The following is a 26,205-nucleotide window of genomic DNA, read 5'->3' on the forward strand; positions in this document are numbered from 1 at the left end:
CAGCATGGAAACAGGCCCTTCGGCCCAACCAGTCCATGCCGCCCAGTTTTTACCATTAAGCTAGTCCCAGTTGCCCGCACTTGGCCCATAACCCTCTATACCCATTTTACCCATGTAACTATCTAAATGTTTTTTAAAAGACACAATTGTACCCGCCTCTACTACTACCTCTGGCAGCCCATTCCAGACACTCACTACCCTCTGAGTGAAGAAATTGCCCCTCTGGGCCCTTCTGAATCTCTCCCCTCTCACCTTAAACCTATGCCCTCTTGTTTTAGACTCCCCTACCTTTGGGAAAAGATGTTGACTATCTACCTTATCTATGCCCCTCATTATTTTATAGACCTCTATAAGATCACCCCTAAGCCTCCTACGCTCCAAGGAAAAAAGTCCCAGTCTATCCAGCCTCTCCGTATAACTCAAACCATCAAGTCCCGGCAACATCCTAGTAAATCTTTTCTGCACTCTTTCCAGTTTAATATCCTATAATAGTGTTGTTTTGTAACAGAAGCCAAGTTACACTCTGCAAGGATCCATCAGCAACAAACGATGAATTCAGATGTGATTGTTGGTTCAGGTGGGGAAATGTTGCCCAGGAGAAATCTCATGTTCGCCTTCAAAAAGTGATCTTTCTATCCAGTTTAGTTTGCAAACAAGGGTCTCGATTTAACTTCCAATTTGAAAGACAGCACTTCCAACACCCCCTCAGTATTCCATTCCAGTGTCCGCCGGGATTGCGCGCACATGCACCTCAGATTCAGGAATGTCGAGCTCAACTCAGCTTTATTCGTTGAGAAAAATGTACACTACCTCGATCGTTAGGGAAGGCAGTGGCGCAGTGATATTGTCACTGGGCTACTAAACCAGAGACCCAGGGTAATGCCCCGGGGACCTGGGTTCGAATCCCGCCCCTGCAAATTCAAATTCAATAAAAATCTGGAATTAAAAGTCTAATGATGACCATGAAATCGATTGTCGTAAAAACTCACTTGGTTCACTAATGTCGCTTAGGAAAGGAAATCTGCTGTCTTTACCTGGTCTGGCCTACACGTGACTCCAGACCCACAGCAATGTGCTTGACAAGATCTTAACTGCCCCCTCAAGGGGCATTTAGGGATGGGCAATAAATGCTGGCACAGCCAGCGACGCCCACATCCCATGAGCGAATAAACAAAAATCTTGTGCCACATTTGATCTGGAGCTGGGAAGTTTCCTCTGTGTCCTGTCTCTGGCCTTGGAGTAGCAGATACTCAGCAGAGGTGTTCGAGTTGATGTTCCACCTTGCTCGAGGAGTCGCGTGACCACGTGTAAGAGCGTCATATCCGGGCAGGACTGATTCGGGGTTGCAGACAGTTGAGGGCTACAGGTAGGTGCTGAGAATCTCTGTGGAGTTCAGTTGCAGGTACTCGAGTTCCCAGTCATTGCTGCCCTCCTCCTTGGTGTCCGACTGGCGTTTGGACGCCCTCCTCTTCTCCAGCGACTCAATTATCATTTGGGCAAAATCAGCTTGAAGTCTCTGCAAATTCTCCCTGGGGAATGAAAAACAAACAAATTACTCCCTGAAGCTCAAGAGCACGGTTTGGGTTGTTGAAAGTTGTTTAAAGCGACAGGCCGGACGAACTGGAAGGGTCTCACCTGGAGTAAGTGAGAACCACATATGGTACAAGTTAAATGTGCAACCCACTGATTTCAATGGACCAATCATGGCAAACCTTAAAAGTAGGAATGGTTAATTGGCCTCTACCTAGAATCATAGAAACCTGGAAAATAGGGCAGGCTGAGGCCATTCAGCTCTTCTCTGCCATTCATCACGATCATGGCCGATCATCCAACTCAATAGCCTAATCCCGCCTTCCCCCATATCCTTTGATCCCCTTCACCACTTCACACAAGTGTTATATCGAACTGCTTCTAGAAAACATGCAATGTTTTGGCCTCAACTACTTCCTGTGGTAACAAATTCCACAGGCCGACCACTCTCTGGGTGAAGAAATGTCTCCTCATCTCTGTCCTAAACGGTCTATCCTAAATCCTTAGACATAGAACATACAGTGCAGAAGGAGGCCATTCGACCCATCGAGTCTGCACCGGCCCACTTAAGCCCTCACTTCCACCCTATCCCCGTAACCCAATAACCACTCCTAACCTTTTTTTTGGTCACTAAGGGCAATTTATCATGGCCAATCCACCTAACCTGTACGTCTTTGGACTGTGGGAGGAAACCGGAGTACCAGGAGGAAACCCACGCAGCCACGGGGAGAACGTGCAGACTCCGCACAGACAATGACCCAGCGGGGAATCGAACCTGGGATCCTGATGCTGTGAAGCCACAGTGCTATAGTCATGTGAGAGTACCTTTAAGACATGGATGTTTAAGCAATGTACCTTTAGGAAAACAGTGGTGTCAGAGAGTGGGTGAAGCTGAGCAGTTCAGCCATTTTGAAGTTTCAGTTTGGAGGAAAAGAGCTTGGGGTGTGTCTGTGTTTTGCAGTGAGCTGGATCTGCTGTGATCTCTGCCATGAAAGACTATCTCTGGATCATTTGGGTGATTTAAACTCATAAACGTAAAGCCTTTAACCTGATGTGATTCTGTTTAAAGGTGTTAAATCTCTTGGAAGTTTGAAGGAACATTTTGAGGGATTATTTAATGTTGTAATATTTTCGGAGTTATCCTTGAAGTAAGGGGCGTTAAGAGATCCAATGTTTATTTAAGATGTTAAGTTGAGTTCATAGAATAAACATTGTTTTGTATTTAAAAACCCACGTGTCCATAATTGTAATCCCACACCTAGGGAACAAGCCGTGTGCTCGGAAAAGCAACAAATACATTAAAGGGGGAGGTTGGTTGAACTCCATGATACATTTTGGGGCTCTGAAAACGCCTCGCCCATAACACAATCCACTTGTGCTACCATGCTGTCCTAGACTATGACCCCTGGTTCTGGACACCTGCACCAAAAGGGAACATCCTTCCTGCATCTACCCTGTCTAATCCAGTTAGAATTGTATACGTTTCGATTCACATTGGGCCCTGACATAACAGCTCAAGACCTCATTTCCTGATACCCAGCTCCTCAAATATTGTGAAGGTTCCTGCGTCTACCACCCTCTGAGACAGGGAGTTCCAGATTTCCACCACCCTCTAAACCCCTTACCTTAAATCGATGCCCCTTCATTATTGACCCCTCTAAATGTATCTAGCCAAGTCCCACAAGGACCAGTGCTTAGGACATTTAGTGACCACAGAGCCGGTCACTAAACTAGCTCACAAATGCTGTTCAGGGAAAACGGTCTCGGCTAGTTTGGCCTCCTCGAACCTCCTGCCCCAAAGCTATGTTCGACTCTCGAAGCAGCTTTGCAATTGTCGATGATTGACAACCACCGCCACAAATATTCCAAACAGTCGCTTGGTCGCATGGACTGCAAGACCTGCTGGAAAGAGAGAGAGAGGATGCCGAAGCTTTTCATCTTGCACTCGTCAGAACGTGAACGGAATTTTCCACTGACAGGATAATGCCGTCAGTCCTACCACACAAAATGCGACGTCAGGAAGGATGCCTAGTACATAGATCGTACATCCTAACGATTGGCTGATCAAATAAAACAATATGTACTGTAGAAACCAACTATTTTCTAATACACCTGATAGGTAATAGCGTAAATATTAAACCCCAGTTTTTGGCCATTTTAAATTAAGGATTTCAGCACTCTCATAACCTCAGGTCACTTTAAAGCATAGCTTCAACAGAACGCAGAAACAGCATAATTCATGATAGATTAAAGCGGCATTCTTCTTCAGCTAACAAATACATTTGCAAGATAATGTGACGCTAAGCAGTCCAAGGACAGGGCAGGCTCCATGACAACAGCATAGCAATGGTACAGTCACCTAAAGGAGCCATTGCCCTAACAGTCAAGTCAGTAAGAATCCAGTTCAAGCCGCTTGCGATAACGGCACCAAATCGCATTCCATAACACAGAGAAGAATTCATTTATGAAACATTTGTAGTTAATGTTGCACACCAAAGACAGCCAGCTAACCGTCAAATCAAACTTATTTGAGTCTAACCCAAAACAATTAGGATTACATCGGGGTGTAGATAGATGGCTAAAGACAGATATGATTTTGTGTAACCATGATAGGTCGAACGGCCATTTTTTATTCCGGAATCAATATATACTTTGACCTAACTATTCGCTGTCTCTATCTTTCATACTTTCACTTTCCAACTCTGACTCTTGAAGCAAATGCAAGCTGTTTTGCCGTAAGTAAGAAAATCATTCATAGATTTCATAGAATTTACAGTGCAGAAGGAGGCCATTCGGCCCATCGAGTCTACACCGGCTCTTGGAAAGAGCACCCTACCCAAGGTCAACCTCCACCCTATCCCCATAACCCAGTAACCCCACCCAACACTAAGGGCAATTTTGGACACTAAGGGCAATTTATCATGGCCAATCCACCTAACCTGCACATCTTTGGACTGTGGGAGGAAACCGGAGCACCCGGAGGAAACCCACACACACACGGGGAGGATGTGCAGACTCCGCACAGACAGTGAACCAAGCCGGGAATCGAACCTGGGACCCTGGAGCTGTGAAGCAATTGTGCTAACCACCATGCTACCGTGCTGCCATTCCTGTATTATTTGAAAGTTATATTGTCTGCAAATTGCTTCTCTTTGAGTCCTTTTGCTAGCTGGACTTATTAGAGAATAAGATTTAAGTGATTCTCAATTGTAATCAGCCAGGGTCAATAAAACGATTCTTATTTGCCCCGAGACGTTTTAACTCAAATTTCTACTGAGTTTTAGTGTTCGCAAGTGCCACTAAATCGGCACGGTAGATCTCTTCCGTTGTTCGCGACAGGCAGGATACAGAGCGTACTCAACCAGCCCGCACTTGCAAACTCCGATGGGCGGGATTCTCCGCCGTCGGGCTTCTCCATTCTGCCGGCCCCCGGGGGTTTCCCGACGGCGTGGGGTTGCCCCACAATGGGAAACCCAATTGACCGAACGGCGTAATGGAGAACCCGCCGGCCGGTCGGGGCAGAAATGTGGCGCGGCGGGGCGGAGAATCCAGCTCTATATCTGCGTTTCAGCGATTGGGCAGCACTTGCTGAACAATCCTGAGTGCGTTAATTTCTACACTAACAACCCATTTAATATAAGCAGTCGAGCTCGTCACGTGGCTCAGTTACACTTGCTCGAAGCAAGTACCAGTAACAGTGCCCGTCTCACTTACGCTGAAGGCGGGGCTGGCAGATGAATATTGCGGTCTGTTTCTCCCGTGAGCCAATAGGTGACTTCCGTTCCTCTACCCTGAAACAGACAACAGATCGGTTACTCCCTGTGTCGGTCATATGACCCGTCAGCTCCCATAAGTCAGTCCCTGGGACCTTGCCCTTTCAGCTAAAACCCAGTAGGTCGCGCTTTCCCCCGTGACTCAGCGTTCAAGTCCCCCGCAGGACTGGCACAAAAATATCGGCTGCCGCTTGAGAGAGTGCCACACTGCTCGAGGTGCCAACTTTTGGAGACATTGAACCAATTAAAGTCCCTCTTAGGTGAAGGTAAAATATTCCACTGCTCAAGATTTCCCCAGGTATCCTGGCCAATGCTTACTGTGTTATTTATTCTTCTTACGAAACGTCATCAACTTAAAATATGGGGCGGCACATTGGCACAGTGGCTAGCACTGCTGCCTCACAGCGACATAGGAACACAGATTTGACTCAGGCCTTGGGTCACTGTCAGTGCGGAGTCTGCATGTTCTCCCCGTGACTGCGTGCGTTTCCTCCGGTTTCCTCCCGCAGTCCAAAGATGTTCAGGTTAGGTGGATTGGCCACGCTAAATTGCCCCTTCGTGTCCAAAGGTATGTAGGTTGGGTAATGGGGCTGCGGGCAGAGGGCAGGCGACTGGGGCCAGGATGGGGGTCTTCTTTCAGAGGGTCGGCGCAAACTTAGAATCGTCGAATCCCTACAGCGCAGAAGGAGGCCATTCGGTCCATCGAGTCTGCACTGACCTTTCGATTGAGCTACCCATTTACGCACCCATTTCCACCCCACCCTACCCCTGTAACCCCATAATCTAACACGGACATCGCTGGACTGATGGGTCAAATAGCCTCCTTCTGCACTGTAGGGATTCTAGGATGCTATTTAAAGAAAAAGAAAATTGCACGTTTTTATTGGAAAATGATGAAGAGCAGCAGCGGTAGAAGCTCAGGAAAGCTTAGTGCGGGAGGTGGGAATCCCTGAACAGCAACAACCATTGCAGAGGGACAGGAAGAGGCCATTGAGCCCTCTCAAGTCCCTTCCACCATGAGCTACGACCCACGGTGGATCTCTACCTCAACTCCGCTCTAACCAAGTTCCATACCCCACGGTGCCAAGATCAATCCCAGTGTTCAACATTCCGAGTCGGGGAAATGTAAGTAGGTCAAATAGACAGAATCACCTTGAGGTAAGTCTCTCCCCGCATCTCATATTCAAATTTACATTCTGTCCTCTTCAGTATATTGATTGTCGATTGGTTCACGTGAATCCTTAATGCTGCAACACAAATATTTCTTTCTGAATGTAGTTGAGAAAAGAAAAGGGGCTAAATTCTCCGATTTTGAGGCTAAGTCCGGAGGATCCGTGGCATTTTATGCGGGGAAAATCGGCGGCGCCCCAGCACCGATCCCCTGACCGGCGAGGGACTAGCAGCCACGCCAAATTGCCGGGTTCGGGCCGCGCATGCCCACGGCGACGACCGTGCGCGGCCCCGCCGTACAACATGGCGCCGACCGTGCGCGGACCCGACCTGTCAGGTAGTGCCCCCGGATACCCCCTCGCCACCCCCCCACCTGTCCCCCCCAGCCCTCGCCGCAGCTCCCCCTCCCCCCCTCCGCCAGCAGCACGGCTCCCGCCCGACTATGGCGGCGTCGGGACGCAGTTCGCAGCCGCCAAGATGGTTCCCCCCCACGGCTGGGATGAACCGCGCAGTCAGGAACCCGGGCCACCGGGGGCGGGGGGGGGGGGCATCAGGGGAGAGCCTTCAGGTGACGCCCTGAGGCCGTCGGAACGGCCTGCCGCGATGGCGCCGTTTTGGAGTGGGCGGGGCTTGCGCAACCCGCGTAAAACAGGCCCCGCCCCCGAACCGGTCTCAAAATCGATTCTCCGCCTGATTGCCGATTATGAAAGTCGGTGTCGGGAAAGGGAGAATCTCGGCCAAGGTCTGTTGAATAATTCAGATGGAATTGGGCGGGTCCACACCGTCTCCGCCAAGACTAAATACTGAGTGAGAGGGTGAAAATGTAATTCACCTTGGATCTGCGAGGATTATACATCACATCATACACAGGGCATTTTAAACATGGCCACATGACAGGTGACTCTGCCTTTCATTTGGCATTGGCTGGTATTGCAATGTTAATTGTGCAGGGAGCTTTATTCTTTATTTATCCATTGCTGTATCTGCTCCGGGAGCATTTGATGGGACCCGGTGTCCAACTGGTGTTGTATCTTCCCTGGGAGTGCTTGACGGGACAGTGTAGTATCAAGAGGGTTACTCTGTATCTTTTTCAAAATAAATGTAGAGTACCCAATTCATTTTTTCCAATTGAGGGGCAATTTAGCGTGGCCAATCCACCTACCCTGCACATCTTTGGGTTGTGGGGGCGAAACCCTCGCAGACACGGGGAGAACGTGCAAACTCCACACGGATGGTGACCCAGGGCCGGGATTCGAACCCGGGTCCTCAGCGCCGTGAGGCCGCAGTGCTAACCACTGCGCCACCGTGCCGCCCTTTACTCTGTATCTAACCTGTGCTAAACCTCGCAGAGAGAGAGAGATAAAGAGAGAGGCAGATAGAGACAGACAGGGAGAGACAGAGAGATGGACAGAAATGGGGTTTGTCGTATGAGGAGAGATTGAACAGTTTCGGCCTATACGCTCTAGAGTTGACAAGAACGAGGGGAGATCAAATTGAGGTATACAAGAGGATAAAAGGTACGGATATAGACATGGAGCAGACGCTTCCTCGTGTGGGGCGTTCTAGAACGAGAGGTATAGCCTTGGGATAAGAAGCAACACATTTAAAACTGAGTTGAGGAGAAACTACTTCTCCCAAAGTGTTGCAAATCTGTGGAATTCGCTACCCCAGAGTGCGGTGCATGCTGGGACAGTGAGTAAATTTAAGGAGGAGCTAGACAGATTTTTAATTGGCAATGGGTTGAAGGGTTATGGAGAACGGGCAGGACGGTGGAGTTAAGGCCAGGATGAGACAGTCACAGTGAGTCAGAGAGGGAGAGACAGACAGAGCGAGCACTGCAGAGAGTCAAAGAGAGACAGGGAGATGAGAGAGAAAAAGGGAGACATAGAGAGACAGACAGAGAGAAAGGGAAAAACGGGCGGAGAGAAAATCGCAGAGAGGCAAACCGCGATGGCGGGAAACGGGGAGTACAGCTGGATTCAGAGAGGTTGTCAGATTGGGAGCGGGAGGAGGAGTCTTACGTAATCCCGTGGACTCCATCCGCGAGGCTGTGTTGACCACGTCACCGAACAGACAGTATCGCGGCATCTTGGTCCCCACCACACCCGCTGCACACGGACCTGTGACAGACAGAGCCAAGGTCAGGGGGAAGTCACAGAAAGGTCAGCACGGTCCATCATGTGTATGTTGTTTCTGTGAATTGGCTATGCAATCAGTGCTACTCCCGTGCTCCTCCGCATATCACCCGGAAAATCTCTCTTTTCCAAGGACATGTCCAATTCCATTTTGAATTTGCTTCCGTCTCATTTTCAGACAGGACATTCCCGATCGTAACACAAATTCCTCACCTCCCGGCTGGCTCTTTTGCCAATTATGTTAAACCTGCGTCTTCCTGTCAGGGGAACAGCTTCTGCGTCTCCCTTGAACCTTCTCTTCTTTAAGGAAAATGGAGAGATGGCGTTTACTCCAGACAAATGTGAGGCAATGCATTTGGGAGGGTTTAGTACAGGGAGGAATATTACAGTAAATGGCAGAACCCTTGAGAGCATTGACAGAGGTGCAGCACGGCGGCGCAGTGGTTAGCACTGCTGCCTCACGGCGCCGAGGTCCCAGGTTCGATCCCGGCCCCGGGTCACTGTCCGTGTGGAGTTTGCACATTCTCCCCGTGCCTGCGTGGGTCTCACCCCCACAACCCAAAGATGTGCAGGGCGGGTAGATTGGCCACGCTAAATCGCCCCTTAATTGGGAAAATAAAAGAATTGGGCACTTTAAATTTATTTAAAAATTAAGAGTATTGCCAGGCAGAGAGATCTGGGGGGGTACAGGTCACTGAAAGGGGCAACACAGGTGGAGAAGGTAGTCAAGAAGGCATACGGCATGCTTGCCTTCATTGGACGGGGCAATGAGTATAAAAATTGGCAAGTCATGTTGCAGCTGTATAGAACCTTAGTTAGGCCACACTTGGAGTATAGTGTTCAATTCTGGTCGCCACACTACCAGAAGGATGTGGAGGCTTTGGAGAGGGTGCAGAAGAGATTTACCAGGATATTGCCTGGTGTGGAGGGCATTAGTTAGGAGGAGAGGTTGGATAAACTCGGTTTGTTCTCACTGGAACGACGGAGGTTGAGGGAGCGACCTGATAGAAGTTTAGAAAATTCTGAGGGGCATAGACAGAGTGGATAGTCAGAGGCTTTTTCCCAGGGTGGAAGAGTCAATTATTGGGGGCATAGGTTTAAGGTGCGATGGGGAAAGTTTAGAGGAGATGTACGAGGTAAGTTTTTTCCACAGAGGGTAGTGGGTGCCTGGAACTCGCTGCCGGAGGAGGTGGTGGAAGCAGGGATGATAGCGACATTTAAGGGGCATCTTGACAAATACATGAATAGGATGGGAATAGAGGGATACGGACCCAGGAAGTGAGGAAGGCTTTTGTTTAGACGGGCAGCATGGTTGGCACAGACTTAGAAGGCCCAATGGCCTGTTCCTGTGCTGTATTGTTCTTTGTTGTTTGTTCTTTGAAAACTATCCTAACCTCTCAGTCTCCCCACCCAACTGAATTCATTGTGGGAGAATGATTCTCATCACCGTCCCATTACAGTTCAATCACCTCTGCACCCGCTGTGCGGCTTTGCCCAGATATCCAGGGGGTATCAAAGATACTTCCAGACTGTAGCAAATCGCAGCACTTTGTACCCCTCGCCCTCCCAACACCCTCTCCCCTGACAGCGCCGGGTGTGTTGTTACCGGAATGAACGCCAATCCGAATCCAGATGGGCAGGTCAGGGAGGTGAGGTAGCTCGAATGATCCCATGAAGTTAAGAATGTCCAGTGCCATCCGGGCAATATCGACCGCGTGCCTGTTCCCATTCCGCCTTGGCAAACCTGATGCCACCATGTAAGCATCGCCGATAGTCTCCACCTGATCCAAATGGACAACAGTGTCATTGTGAAGGTCACCAGAGAAAGGATGAACTTGTATTGCTACGGTGCCTGTCATGTGAGTGTCCCTTTAAGAAAGGTTTGGTCTCTTATCATGTGACTTGTAGCAAGGCTTCAGTGATGTCATTTGTGGGTGGAGCTGGGCTGTGGCTGTCAGGTCAGAGGGGGGGGGGTTTACTGTTTTGGTTTCAGTTTCGGTTTGTTGCTTTGGACTGCAGAAGGAAAAAAATGTTTTCCCTGTTTTCTCTGTTTTTATTTTAAAGCTGTTTAAGTGTGGGTGTGGCAAACCGCCTTGGGAACTTTAAAGATAGAGTTGCTTTCCTGTAGGAGTTTTGAATCAGCTGGTTGGAAACTGGATCAGAATCTCAGGGGATGGACTCGTCCCATTCAAGTGAGAATACAGTGAGCTGGATCAAGCTCTTGAAAGTGGTTTCGGTTTATTGGATTTTGTTATTGAATTGAAACAGCTAAGAGGGGATTCATTAGGTGTTATGTACATAGACTACTGTAGCTTTTGTGTTGCCTTTATGTTTGTAATTGAGAAAAAGTACACGTTAACTACATTCTTAGAGTAAACCTTGTTTTGATTAAATGTCTAGGAAGTCTGATGAATCATACCTGTAGTGAAGGTGTTTGTGCTCATCCTAGCCAAATTCAACATAAAGGTTATAGGTCAGGTGAACGTCATAATACACTTTGGAGTTTCTAAGCCCTGGCTTATAACAGTGTCTCTCACCACCTCAGAATGCCTCAAAACACTTCCCATCCAATTAGGTATTTCATTGCATGTAATTCTGTAAGCGGGCCAGAGCTCCCCGAGTGCGGTTTGGCCAAGGTCAATGTGAACGACATTGGCCTCAGTGGCGATAACTCAACTCTGCCAGGGTCAGAATCTCTTGGTAGCCCGCCCGTACCTTGTACACGTCGTGATTGTCCAGGATTTGATCAAAGTTCTTGTACATGTCGTTTAGCATATCGACCACCTCCATGGGGGAGCTGAACTTGCAGATGGTGGTGAAGCCTACTATGTCGCTGAAGTATATGGTCACTTCTTCAAAAAGCTCAGCCTCAACCCGACCGGTTGTCTTCAACGATATCACCACCGGCCTGGAATTGAGAGCAAAAGAGAAATGGTCACTTGCTTGGATTCGATTGGATTTGTTTATTGTCACGTGTACCGAGGTACAGTGAAAAGTATTGTTCTGCGAGCAGCTTAACAGATCATTAAGTACACGAAAAGAAAAGGAAATAAAAGAAAATACATAATAGGGCAACACAAGGTACACAATGCAACTACATAAACACCGGCATCGGATGAAGCATACAGGGTGTAGTGTTCATGAGGTCAGTCCATAAGAGGGTCGTTTAGGAGTCTGGTAACAGCGGGGAAGAAGCTGTTTTTGAGTCTGTTCGTGCGTGTTCTCAGACTTTTGTATCTCCTGCCCTATGGAAGAAGTTGGAAGAGTGAGTAAGCCGGGTGGGAGGGATCTTTGATTATACTGCCCGCTTTCCCCAGGCAGCGGGAGGTGTAGATGGAGTCAATGGATGGGAGGCAGGTTCGTGTGATGGACTGGGCGGTGTTCACGACTCTCTGAAGTTTCTTGCGGTCCTGGGCCGAGCAGTTGCCATACCAGGCTGTGATGCAGCCAGATAGGATGCTTTCTGTGGTGCATCTGTAAAAGTTGGTAAGAGCTTGCACCTTTGAGAGGAGAAAAATAGACCAACGACAAGTTGGGAAGATGCCGAGAGGTTGTTTCCTCTTGTGGGAGAGTCAAGGATCAGAGGGGATAATCTCAGGTCGCCAATTTAAGAGAGATGAGGAGGAATTTCTTCACTCAGAAGGTAGTGAATCTGTGGAATTCTTTACCGCAGAGAGCTGTAGAGGCTGGGTCGTTAAGTATGTTCAACGCTGAGATAGACAGATTTTTAATCAGTAAGGCGAATCGAGGGTTATGGGGGGGAAGGCGGGAAAGCGGAGTTGAGGATTATCACATCAGATGGGTCACAATCTCACTGAATGGCGAAGCAGCCTCGAGGGGCCGAATGGTCTACGTCTGCCTTACGGTACAACAACATCTTACATTTATGTGGCGCCATTAAAGGAGCTAAATCTCCCAAGGCACGTCACAGGAGAGTTTGCAGATAATACTGAATACCAAAGGATACATTAGGTGCCCCAATTTGGTCAACAAGTAGATTTTCAGGAGCATCGGAATGGTTGAGAGAGAGATAAAAGGGTGGAGATATTTGTGGCGGGTATTCCAGACCTTGGGGCCCAAAGTCATCCAAGGTGGGGGGGCGATAGAAAAATCAGGGACAATGCCAGAATTGGATAACAGATCTCAGAGAGTTGTAGGGCGGAAAGAGATTACAGGGCTAGTGAGGAGAAAGGCGGTGGAGAGATTTGAACACACATTCAATGAAGAATGCAGGAGAGCATGTCAGGAGCAGCACTGGGCATTCCTAAAAATGAGGCGTCAACCTGGAGAGGCCTAATTGGCAGCAGGCGCGAGACAGAGCCAAGTGACCCTACAACCAACAGGTCCGATCTATGCTCTGCAGTCCTGCCATATCCGGTCATGAATGGCGCTGGACAATCAAACAACTACTGGAGGAGAAGGCTACACAAATATCCCCATCCTCAAAAAATTAGATCAAAGCATTTGCAACAACCTTCAGCCGGCAGTGCAGGATGGATGATCCATTTCAGCCTCCTCCCCAGCTCCACCGACCTCAGTCTTCAGCCAATACGATTCACTCCGCGTGATATCAAGAAACAGCGGAAGGCACTGGATTCTGCAAAGGTTTTAGCCCTGACAACATTACGGCAATAGCACTGAAGATTTGTGCTCCAGAACTTGCTGCCTGCCCCCCTAGCCAAGCTGTTCCAGTACAGCTACAACACTGGCATTCACCCGGCTATGTGGAAATTTGCCCAGGTGTGTCCTGTGTGGAGTTTGCACGTCCTCCCCGTGTCTGGGTGGGTTTCCTCCGGGCGCTACGGTTTCCACCCACAGCCCAAAGATGTGCAGGTTAGGTGGATTGGCCGTGCAAAATTGGCCCTTAGTGTCCAAGGAGGTGCAGGTTGGGTGGGGTAACGTGGATGGGTGGGGAAAGGGGCCTAAGTAGGGTGCTCTTTTGGAGGATCGCTGCATACTCAGTGGGCCGAATGGCCTCCTTTTGCACTGTTGGGATTCTATGGTTCTGTCAACAAAAAAGTAGGACAAATCCACCCTGACTGTAATACTTCCAGGCGAATCCAGGCTAAAAGGAAAGAAGGTTTATTCCACAACAAAAATAAAGCCACAGTATACAGGATAAGCATCCCAGCCTGGGATCATCGGGAACACCCTGCTCCGGATCTGGGTCCTGGTACCATCGGGAACCCCCTGCTCCGGGTCTGGGTCCCGGGACCATCGGGAACTCCCTGCTCCGGGTCTGGATCCTGGGATATTGGGAACCCCCTGCTCCGGTTCTGGATCCTGGGACCATCAGGAACCCCCTGCTCCGGGTCTGGATCCTGGGACCATCAGGAACCCCCTGCTCCGGGTCTGGATCCTGGGACCATCAGGAACCCCCTGCTCCGGGTCTGGATCCTGGGATATTGGGAACTCCCTGCTCCGGTTCTGGATACTGGGACCATCGGGAACCCCTGCTCCGGGTCTGGATCCTGGGACCATCGGGAACTCCCTGCTCCGGGTCTGGGTCCTGGGACCATCGGGAACCCCCTGCTCCGGATCTGGGTTCTGGGACCATCAGGAACCCCCTGCTCCGGGTCTGGATCCTGGGACCATCGGGAACCCCCTGCTCCGGGTCTGGATCCTGGGACCATCGGGAACTCCCTGCTCCGGGTCTGGATCCTGGGATATTGGGAACCCCCTGCTCCGGTTCTGGATACTGGGACCATCGGGAACCCCTGCTCCGGGTCTGGGTCCTGGGACCATCGGGAACCCCCTGCTCTGGGTCTGGGTCCTGGGACCATCGGGAACCCCTGCTCTGGGTCTGGGTTCTGGGACCATCAGGAACCCCCTGCTCCGGGTCTGGGTCCTGGGACCATCGGGAACCCCCTGCTCTGGGTCTGGGTCCTGGGACCATCGGGAACCCCTGCTCTGGGTCTGGGTTCTGGGACCATCAGGAACCCCCTGCTCCGGGTCTGGGTCCTGGGACCATCGGGAACCCCCTGCTCCGGGTCTGGGTCCTGGGACCATCAGGAACCCCCTGCTCCGGGTCTGGGTCCTGGGACCATCGGGAACACCCTGCTCCGGGTCTGGGTTCTGGGACCATCGGGAACCCCCTGCTCCGGGTCTGGGTCCTGGGACCATCGGGAACACCCTGCTCTGGGTCTGGGTCCTGGGACCATCGGGAACCCCCTGCTCCGGGTCTGGGTCCTGGGACCATCGGGAACCCCCTGCTCCGGGTCTGGATACTGGGACCATCGGGAACCCCTGCTCCGGGTCTGGGTCCTGGGATCATCGGGAACACCCTGCTCCGGATCTGGGTCCTGGTACCATCGGGAACCCCCTGCTCCGGGTCTGGGTCCTGGGACCATCGGGAACTCCCTGCTCCGGGTCTGGATCCTGGGATATTGGGAACCCCCTGCTCCGGTTCTGGATCCTGGGACCATCAGGAACCCCCTGCTCCGGGTCTGGATCCTGGGACCATCAGGAACCCCCTGCTCCGGGTCTGGATCCTGGGACCATCAGGAACCCCCTGCTCCGGGTCTGGATCCTGGGATATTGGGAACTCCCTGCTCCGGTTCTGGATACTGGGACCATCGGGAACCCCTGCTCCGGGTCTGGATCCTGGGACCATCGGGAACTCCCTGCTCCGGGTCTGGGTCCTGGGACCATCGGGAACCCCCTGCTCCGGATCTGGGTTCTGGGACCATCAGGAACCCCCTGCTCCGGGTCTGGATCCTGGGACCATCGGGAACCCCCTGCTCCGGGTCTGGAATCTGGGACCATCGGGAACTCCCTGCTCCGGGTCTGGATCCTGGGATATTGGGAACCCCCTGCTCCGGTTCTGGATACTGGGACCATCGGGAACCCCTGCTCCGGGTCTGGGTCCTGGGACCATCGGGAACCCCCTGCTCTGGGTCTGGGTCCTGGGACCATCGGGAACCCCTGCTCTGGGTCTGGGTTCTGGGACCATCAGGAACCCCCTGCTCCGGGTCTGGGTCCTGGGACCATCGGGAACCCCCTGCTCTGGGTCTGGGTCCTGGGACCATCGGGAACCCCTGCTCTGGGTCTGGGTTCTGGGACCATCAGGAACCCCCTGCTCCGGGTCTGGGTCCTGGGACCATCGGGAACCCCCTGCTCCGGGTCTGGGTCCTGGGACCATCAGGAACCCCCTGCTCCGGGTCTGGGTCCTGGGACCATCGGGAACACCCTGCTCCGGGTCTGGGTTCTGGGACCATCGGGAACCCCCTGCTCCGGGTCTGGGTCCTGGGACCATCGGGAACACCCTGCTCTGGGTCTGGGTCCTGGGACCATCGGGAACCCCCTGCTCCGGGTCTGGGTCCTGGGACCATCGGGAACCCCCTGCTCCGGGTCTGGATACTGGGACCATCGGGAACCCCTGCTCCGGGTCTGGGTCCTGGGACCATCGGGAACCCCCTGCTCCGGGTCTGGGTCCTGGGACCATCGGGAACCCCCTGCTCCGGATCTGGGTTCTGGGACCATCAGGAACCCCCTGCTCCGGGTCTGGATCCTGGGACCATCGGGAACTCCCTGCTCCAGGTCTGGATCCTGGGATATTGGGAACCCCCTGCTCCGGTTCTGGATACTGGGACCATCGGGAACCCCTGCTCTGGGTCTGGGTCCTGGGACCATCGGGAACCCCTGCTCTGGGTCTGGGTTCTGGGACCATCAGGAACCCCCTGCTCCGGGTCTGGGTCCTGGGACCATCGGGAACCCCCTGCTCTGGGTCTGGGTCCTGGGACCATCGGGAACCCCTGCTCTGGGTCTGGGTTCTGGGACCATCAGGAACCCCCTGCTCCGGGTCTGGGTCCTGGGACCATCGGGAACACCCTGCTCTGGGTCTGGGTTCTGGGACCATCAGGAACCCCCTGCTCTGGGTCTGGGTCCTGGGACCATCGGGAACACCCTGCTCTGGGTCTGGGTCCTGGGACCATCGGGAACCCCCTGCTCCGGGTCTGGGTCCTGGGACCATCGGGAACACCCTGCTCTGGGTCTGGGTCCTGGGACCATCGGGAACCCCCTGCTCCGGGTCTGGGTCCTGGGACCATCGGGAACCCCCTGCTCCGGGTCTGGATACTGGGACCATCGGGAACACCCTGCTCCGGGTCTGGGTCCTGGGACCATCGGGAACACCCTGCTCCGGGTCTGGGTCCTGGGACCATCGGGAACCCCCTGCTCCGGGTCTGGGTCCTGGGACCATCAGGAACCCCCTGCTCCGGGTCTGGGTCCTGGGACCATCGGGAACCCCCTGCTCCGGGTCTGGGTCCTGGGACCATCGGGAACCCCCTGCTCTGGGTCTGGGTCCTGGGACCATCGGGAACCCCCTGCTCTGGGTCTGGGTTCTGGGACCATCGGGAACCCCCTGCTCCGGGTCTGGGTCCTGGGACCATCGGGAACCCCCTGCTCCGGGTCTGGGTTCTGGGACCATCAGGAACACCCTGCTCCGGGTCTGGGTTCTGGGACCATCGGGAACCCCCTGCTCCGGGTCTGGGTCCTGGGACCATCGGGAACCCCCTGCTCTGGGTCTGGGTCCTGGGACCATCGGGAACCCCCTGCTCCGGGTCTGGGTCCTGGGACCATCAGGAACTCCCTGCTCCGGGTCTGGGTCCTGGGACCATCGGGAACACCCTGGTCCGGATGTGGGTCAATATTTAAAGCCCAGTTAGCGAGTCCCTATGGGGCCAACCTCGTCCGCTCAATACGGAAACTCGTACTCCGCCAAGCCCACAAGGAGATCAATCAGCGACCCCCACGTGGTCTTTGTGTGGGCTACACTATACCTTCCCAATTTGGTTCTTTCATTCCCATCGCTCCTGCCTTATGCTCAGCCTCGGGTCTGTGGCAGGTGGAGCCGGATCGGGGACGCAAAGCGGACAAGTACGACCTTTGGTTCCTCACAGAACGCCTGAGGGTCACTGATGCCGGCTCATCCTTGGTCCAGGTCTCTGGAGACAGACCACGCTCATCAACCTCCAGATCGGATCCCAAGTCTCCACTGTCAGGAGGGATGACCCAAGGATCCCCATGGACTGAAGCCCTGTGCTGGAGGCAGTGGCGGCTGGAGTTGGAGATGTGGTTTCAACTGGAGTGACGCACCCCACATTTAAGGTGGTCCAGGTGTTTTTTAAAGACTAGTTCTTGGACATTCCAGGTGTTGCATCTGTCTGATGCCCTTGTCTTCCTAGATGATACTGTCTTGGGTTCGGAAGGTGCTGTCTTTGTGAGTTCCGACACAAGAATTGCATATCTACATGGATGGCCAGCAACTCAAAATACTTGGGAGTCACTCTCGGGAAGATTCTGTCCTTCCAGGAATATTTTTTAAAATATAGATATAAATTTAGAGTACCCAATTATTTTTTTTTCCAATTAAGGGGCAATTTAGCGTGGCCAATCCACCTAACCTGCACATCTTTGGGTTGTGGGGGCGAAACCCACGCAGACACGGGGAGAATGTGCAAACTCCACACGGACAGTGACCCGGGGCCGGGATTCGAACCCAGGTCCTCAGCGCCGCAGTCCCAGTGCTAACCACTGCACCACCATGCCGCCCCCTTCCGGGAATATTTGAAGAAAACAGCAGTGGTCAAAACTGGAACTAACCAAACTGGACCTGCATGGGGCCAAAGCTTTGACAAAGGGTCACCTGGACTCGAAACGTCAGCTCTTTCCTCTCCCTACAGATGCTGCCCGATCTGCTGAGATTTTCCAGCATTTTCTTATTGATAACTGGAACTTTGCTACTCAACACCCTTTCCCTGGCTTCCTCTCTTTGCAAACATCACTCCACCCACCCATCCACCAATTGATCAAAAAACCACGGGCTGGTTGAAACCATCCGTGCTGCACCTGACTTACCCACTCCATGATGACCTGCTCAACCCACCTGGAAGCCAGCCTTCCATCTCAGCACCCCATGTGGAGCAACATTCCTGAACCAGGTCTCCCAGCAAACATCCTATGGATCAAGGAATGGGAAATTCAGGAAGTCACTAGTAAGTTCCTCCTGACAAACTGCACCTGGCTTTGAACTACCGGGGCGAGTGTTGTTCTTGCTAAACAAGTTCAGGAAGGCCCCTAAGACATCGGAGCAGGATTAGGCCACTCGGCCCATCGAGTCTGTTCCGCCATTCAATCATGGCTAGCCGGCCTATAATTTCCCATCTTCTGCCTCCCTCGACCACCGGAGCCCATACACCAATCCGTTATGCACTTGTAGAGAGACGCCAACACTGCTGCACATTACCGAAGAGTGTCTCCTCCACAGACTAAATGGCGGATTAATCACCTTAAACTCAGCAAATGAGGAAGCTATCTCTTGGTTTTGGAGATTTTCGTTTGCTAAATAAATAGACCACACTCAAGAAGCTCGACACCATCCTGGACAAATCAGCCCCTGTGATGGACACCCCGACCACCACCCTCAACGTTCACTCCGTCCACCAGGGCCGCCATGTTCACCATCTACAAGATGCGCTGCAGCAACTCACCACGGCTCCTTCAACAGCACCTCCCAAACCCGCGACCCCCGCCACATAAAACGGCGGCAGATTCACGTGGACAGCATCACCTGCAGGTTTCCTCTCCAAGCTGGTCTGTGCCAGGCTGAGTGGGGGGGGATCTGGTGCCCCGAGACCTACGAGTTCCATAGACCAACGTGAAATCTTGGGGCTGGTTTAGCACAGGGCTAAATCGCTGGCTTTTAAAGCAGACCAAGGCAGCAGCACGGTTCAATTCCCGTACCAGCCTCCCCGAACAGGCGCCGGAATGTGGCGACTAGGGGCTTTTCACAGTAAATTCATTTGAAGCCTACTTGTGACAATAAGCGATTTTCATTTCTTTTCATTTTCAAGCTTCATTGGAACTATGTTGTCAAGATCCTACAACTTCCTCCGTAACAGCGCTGTGGATGTTCCTACACCACGCGGACTGCAGCGGTTCAAGAAGGCAGCTCACCACCACCTCCTCAAGGGAAATTGTGAATTAAGTTTTAAGTTTCAAATGAGATAGTTTAAAAAAAATTTAGAGTATCCAATTTCTTTTTACAATTAAGGGGCAATTTAGCGTGGACAATCCACCTAACCAGCACATCTTTGGGTTGTGGGGGCGAGACCCACGCAGACACGGGGTGAATGTGCAAACTCCACATGGACAATGGCCCGGGGCCGGGATCGAACCTGGGACCTCGGCGCCGTGAGGCAGCAGTGCTAACCACTGCGTCACTGTGCCGCCCAATCAAATGGGACAATTACATTTCCTTAAAGAATACATTTGTTTTGTTACAGTGCCCAGCGAGTTAATTTGCTTATTAGTTCATTTGTTTACTCGAGCGTGTATAAGGAAAGACTGCTGCAACACTGTGCAAGGTTTATGCAATACTGCATTTAATCAACTATCAAGAAAATGATTTATCTCATGTTTCATATTTCCCCATCTGGCTTAGGATCCACCTGACAATATATAGATATACATCGATAATAACAATCACATTGTGAGATGGACAATCAAGATAATATTGCATGGGCAGTGATTCAAAAATCAGAGGCCGCTAAATGATTAGCAGGATAGATGGAGAGTCAGATAAGAGAGCAGTAATAAAGCTGAGGGAAACAAGCGGTAAAGATGATCGAGATACCAGAGAAAGAATAGATGCACAAAGACTGATCTTGCTCACTTCGGCAACAGCATGTAGTTGAGCTGATCCGCCCGGTCCCGTTCGGCCTTGTACAGGACTGTCCTCTCCTCCACCAAGTGCTCCAAGTTCTTCGAGTACATCTGAAGTCGGCGGATCAGCGTGTCCATGTAGCTCTTGTCCGTCTCACTGTGGAACGTGCTGTAAGAGATCCAGTGGAAACTTGACTACAGTTTCCTCGAAAGTGCCTGGGAGGCAATGTCCACATCCCCAAACCACACTGTGTCACTGGCACACTCGCTCAAGGATCTACCCACCATTGTCTGTGCCAGGCTGAGTGGGGGGGATCTGGTGCCCCGAGATCTACGAGTTCCATTGACCAACGTGAAATCTCCAAGGGACTGGCTCATAGATACCAGGGGTCCACTTCCCAATTACTGATTGCTATCAATAGGAATGTAAGTGGAGGCCAGCTACAGACAGGCCAATGTCTCTTGGGGACGCCCATCGTGATAGGGAATTCCGATCGTTCTTTGATGATAACAAAATCCCAATGGCGCCGAAACCGGAAAGTTATCGGTAAGATCCTGTACTGGCCTCCCCGAACAGGCGCCGGACTGTGGCGACCAGGAGCTTGTCACAGTAATTTCATTGAAGCCGACTTGTGACAATAAGCGATTATTATTATTATTATTATTATTAATAAGATCCGTTTCATGTGTAAATTCTGAGCATGGTATGGAAAGTTTTCCTTCTGTCCATCCCCACGATCGGGATTGAACAGCAAGGCAGATTTGTGACAAGAAGCGAAGGATGGGGTGTTCGGGCCTCAATCCTTCACAAAAAGGACTAGCCTGAGAGTGGGGGTGCCTCACGCCAGGAATGTCCTCCTTGCCTCACCTGAGCTAAGCAGCCGATGAAGATTATACCTGGTATGGCCATCAGATTTGAAGTCGCCTTGTGTAAGTTGCTCTGCCAGAATAGTACCTACTTGGGGGGGGGGGGCAGTGCGGGGTCACAGGGTAGCACTCACACCTCGGGACCTGGAAGTCATGGGTTCAAATCCCACAAGATTGGTGCACCCACTGGATGTTATGTCCTGATGCCCACTTATTCCCTCTCAATCAACATCATTGCAACCGGTTATCTAGTTCGTACTACATTGCTTCTTGCGAGAGCTTGCTGTGCATAAATGGGCTCCTCCTATGTTGTAACAGTGATTACACACGTGTGAAGTGTTTATTGGTTATGATGTAATTTTAGGCAGAGGATCCCGAGCTTCATGGGAACATTATCGAGCTAACTTTGAGACCAAGCTATCAGGATAGATGACCAAAGGTTCAGTCATTGGACCACCTTAAAGAAGCAGAGAGAGGCAGGGGGAGTTTTGGAGGGAGTTCGACAGCTCAGGACTGAGGCAGTTGAAGGTACAGCGGCAACGGCGGAGCGAAGGAAATTGGGAATGTGCAAGTGGTTGAATTGGAGGAGCGTAGGTATCTCAAGGGATTGTAGGGCTGGAGGAGTTTACAATGATAGCGATGGGTGAGGCCATGGAAGGATTTGAAAAGAAGGACGAAGATTTCAAAATGAAATCAATAGGGAGCCAATGTAAGCAGGCTGGCAGAGCGGACGGGTGACTGGGACTTGAGGCAAATCAGGATAAGGGCGGCAGAACTTTGGATGAGCTCACGTTTAGGGAGAAAGGGCAGCACGGTGGCGCAGTGGGTTAGCCCTGCAGCCTCACGACGCCGAGGTGCCAGGTTCGATCCCGGCTCTGGGTCACTGTCCGTGTGGAGTTTGCACATTCTCCCAGTGTCTGCGTGGGTTTCTCCCCCACAACCCAAAGATGTGCTGGGTCGGTGGATTACCCCTAAATTGCCCCTTAATTGGAAAAAGTGAATTGGGTACTCCAAATGTTTTTTTAAAGTTTAGCGAGAATGGAAGTTGGGAGTCGAACTAGGAAAGTATTGGCATGATCAAGTCCAAACGGGTTTCCGAAGCAGGTGAGGCAAGGCACTGGTGCAGCCAGATGGTTATAGAGATGGAAACGGGCAGCCTTAATGATGGAGCAAATACGTGATTGGGAGCTCACCTCAGGGTCAAGTCCGACACCAAGGCGGCGATGGGAATGGTTCAAGCTCAGACCGTTCCCAAGGAAAGGGCTGGAGTCACGGGCTAGAAAACGGAGGACGCAAAGACAATTGCTTTGGTCTTCCCAATATTGGGCCGGCATGGTGGCACAGTGCATTAGCACTGCTGCCTCACAGAGCCTAGCATCCGGGTTCAATTCCGGCCTTGGTTAACTGTCTGTGCGGAGTCTGCACGTTCTCCCTGTGTCTGCGTGGGTTTCCTCCGGGTGCTCCGGCTTCCTCCCACAGTCCAAAGATATGCAGGGTAGACGGTATTACAGGAATAGGGCGAGGGTGTGTGCCTAGGTAGGCTGCTCTTTCAGAGGGTCGGTGCAGACTCAATGGGCTGAATGGCCTCCTTCTGCCATTATATTATATTCACCTGGAGGATATTTCTGCTCATCAAGTCTGCATAAACAGCCTGGCAATTTAGAGACAGCGGACGGGTAGAGAGAGGTGGTCGGCTGGTAGAGCTGGGTGCTGTCGGCATACAATGTTGTGTTTTCTGATGGTGTCGCCAGAGGAAGCATGGAGATGAGAAATAAGTGTGGACGGGCCAAGTAGGGGTGCACCAGGTGTAACAGCATGGGAGTGGGAAGAGAAGCCATTCTCTGGTTACGGCTGGATAGACAAGAATGGAATCAGGGAAATTCAGTCCCGCCCAGGTGGCCGGTGGAAGAGAGGAGGTGAGGGTGGACGGCACGGTCAACCAACTTGGCTGGTCAACTATTTCAAAGGCTGCGGACAGGTTAAGAATGACAAGGAATAAAAAAATGTCACCATGGTGTCATGTGAGAGTACTTTTAAGACATGGATGTTTAAGCAATGTACCTTTAAGAAAACAGTGATGTCAGAGAGTGGGTGGGGCTGGGCTTTAGGTCAGCCATGTTGCAGGTTTTTAGTTGCAGTTTAGAAAGCAGTGTGTGTGTGTGGGTCTGTGTGTTTCCAGAGAGCTGCAAGTTTTGAAAAGAGCTGAGCGGGTGTCTGTGTTTTGCAGGGAACTGGATATCTGCCATGAAAGACTATCTCTGGGTCATTTGGGTGATTAAAAGTAAAGCCTTTAATCTGATGTGATTTTGTTTAAAGGTGTTAAGTCTCTTGGAAGTTCGAAGGAACATTTTGCGGAATTATTCACTGTTGCAATATTTTCTGAGTTATCTTTGAAGTAAGGGGTGTTAAGAGATCCAATGTTTATTTAAGATGTTAAGTTGAGTTCATGGAATAAACAGTGTTTTGTGTTTAAAAACCCACGTGTCCATAATTGTAATCCCACACCTAGGGAACAAGCCGTGTGCTCGGAAAAGCAACAAATACATTAAAGGGAGAGGTTGGTTGAACTCCATGATACATTTTGGGGTTCTGAAAACACCTTGCCCATAGCAATTGGGGGCTCGTACGGGATAAAAGTCTATCTATTGGATTGGCTTTTGTGAACTTAAAGACAGTGAAGGATTGTTGCTTTTCCGGTGTGGTATTTTAGTTTAAGTGGGGAGAGTGTTGTGAACAATGGCTCTTTCAGAGGCTCAGAAGTTTTTGGGGGTGGAGAATGTTACACGTAGTACTTTACGGACAGAAACGAAAAGCAGACTGTTAGATTTGACAAGAACATTGCAGTTAACATTACCTGACAAAATGCGAAAAGATGAGGTAATTATGGCGGTGGTTAAGCATTTAAAGTGGCCCGAGATAGAGTTTGACTCATTGGAAATGGCAAAAATTCAGTTGCAAATTAAACAAATGGAACATCAGGAAGAATTAAAGCGGTTGGAATACGAGAGTGAGAGAGAGGAAAAAGAAAGAGAAAGAGAGAGAGGAAAAAGAAAGAGAAAGAGAGAGAGAGGAAAAAGAAAGAAAGAGAAAGAGAGAGAGAGGAAGAAGAAAGAAAGAGAGAGAGGAAAAAGAAAAGGAGAGAGAAGAAAGGAGAAAAGAAAGAATAGCCCTAGCAGAACAAAAAGATAAAGAAAGGGAGATACAGATCAGGGAAAAAGATAAAGAGAGGGAGTTTGAACTTCAGAAAATGGCCATGAAACATGACAATCAGTTAAAATTGGCAGACCTTAGGGAAACGTACAGTTGGATGATAGTGATGAGGATAGTGAGAAAGAGCGTCATAGTCGAAGACGTGGTGAGGAACTATTTAAATATGTCCAAGCATTGCCAAGGTTTGACGAGAAGGAAGTGGAAGCCTTTTTCATTTCATTTGAGAAGGTAGCTAAACAAATGAAATGGCCACAGGACGTGTGGGTGTTACTGATTCAAACAAAGCTGGTAGGTAGAGCTAGTGAAGTGTTTGCATCACTACCGGGGGAGGTATCTGGAACGTATGAGGAGGTGAAGAAATCCATCTTAAGTGCATATGAGCTAGTGCCTGAAGCTTACAGACAAAGGTTTAGAAATTTAAGGAAAGAATTTGGTCAAACATACATGGAGTTTGAAAGGCTCAAACAGAGTAATTTTGATAGGTGGATAAGGGCTTTGCAAATAGACCAAACGTATGAAACTCTCAGAGAAATTATACTTTTGGAGGAGTTTAAAAATTGAATTTCTGATGTACTGAGAACTCATGTGGAAGAACAGAGGGTTAAAACTGCGAGATTAGCAGCGGAAATGGCAAATGATTATGAATTAGTTCGTAAATCAAAGATTGGTTTCCAACATCAGTTTCAGCCGGTGAGGGATAGAAACTGGGGACATGAGAAATACTCAAGTGGTAAAGGTAAAGGTGATCTGATGGGAGACAATAAAGAGAGTGTACCTCAGATTAAAAAAGAAATCCAGGAGGGTGGAAAAGAAATGAAAAGTTTCAGATGTTTTCACTGTAATAAACTAGGCCATGTAAAGTCACAGTGTTGGTGGTTGAAGAAAAGCACTGGGAAGGCTGATGTGGTAAAACAGGATAAGACAGTGGGATTTGTTAGAGTGGTAAAGGAAAGCCCAAGGGAAGCGAAGGAGGTGCAAATGATTGTACAGCCTGTTCAAGAAGTAATTGTTAAGAAGGTGCCAGATGTCTTTAAAGAATTTACTTGTGTGGGTAAAGTTTACTCATGTGTATCAGGAGGAGCAGGTAAAGAAGTCACAATTTTAAGAGATACAGGGGCTAGTCAAGCTTTAATGGTAAGAGATGAGGAATTATGTAGTTTTGGAAGAATGGTGCCAGAAAAGGTGGTGATATGTGGAATTCAGGGTGAGAGGAGTAGCTTTCCATTATGTAAGGTAAGGTTGGAAAGTCCAGTGAAGAGTGGTGAAGTGGTAGTAGGAGTAATAGAGAAACTATCTTGTCCAGGAATACAGTTTATCTTGGGTAATTATATAGCTGGATCGCAGGTGGGAGTGATGCCTACTGCGGTTGATAAGCCAGTGGAAAATCAGTCAACTGAAGGGTTGAAGGACTAATATCTTGGGATTTTTCCGGATTGTGTAGTAACATGGTCGCAAAGTCACAGGTTAAGACAAGAGGAGAAATCAAAGAGTGAAGATGAAGTTGAAGTGCAATTATCAGAAACAATTTTTGATCAGATGGTTGAAAAAGAACAAGAACAAGTGGAGGATGAGGCGGATATTTTTAGTTCAGGAAAATTGGCGGAGTTACAACAGAAAGATGCAGAAATAAAATGGATATATCAGAAAGCATATACGGAAGAGTATCCCAGAGTGTTATTACCGTATAAATGATGTCTTGATGAGAAAATGGAGACCTGTACATATGCAGACGGATGAAAAGTGGGCAGAAGTTCATCCAGTAGTATTGCCGGTAGGATATAGAAAGGAGGTGTTGCGAGTTGCACATGAGGTACCAGGGGCAGGTCATTTGGGAATAAGGAAAACTCAAGCTAAAA

General features: G+C 50.5%; 1 protein-coding gene across 1 annotated transcript in view; it reads right to left on the reverse strand.

Moving 5' to 3' along the window:
• Positions 1-237: 237 nt before the first annotated feature.
• LOC140403849 (guanylyl cyclase C-like) overlaps positions 238-26,205 on the reverse strand; it is a 154,467-nt gene continuing 128,499 nt past the window's right edge. The window contains exons 21-27 of the mRNA XM_072492042.1: positions 20,283-20,441; positions 11,324-11,516; positions 10,215-10,389; positions 8,495-8,593; positions 6,456-6,550; positions 5,245-5,321; positions 238-1,529 (exon numbers count right to left, since the gene is read on the reverse strand). Of these exons, the coding sequence (XP_072348143.1) occupies positions 1,361-1,529; positions 5,245-5,321; positions 6,456-6,550; positions 8,495-8,593; positions 10,215-10,389; positions 11,324-11,516; positions 20,283-20,441 (967 nt within the window). The 3' untranslated portion in view covers positions 238-1,360. The remainder of the gene's footprint in view (positions 1,530-5,244; positions 5,322-6,455; positions 6,551-8,494; positions 8,594-10,214; positions 10,390-11,323; positions 11,517-20,282; positions 20,442-26,205) is intronic.

This window comes from Scyliorhinus torazame, chromosome 29 (assembly GCF_047496885.1).
Source record: "Scyliorhinus torazame isolate Kashiwa2021f chromosome 29, sScyTor2.1, whole genome shotgun sequence".
In the NCBI taxonomy this organism is placed as follows: Eukaryota; Metazoa; Chordata; class Chondrichthyes; order Carcharhiniformes; family Scyliorhinidae; genus Scyliorhinus; species Scyliorhinus torazame.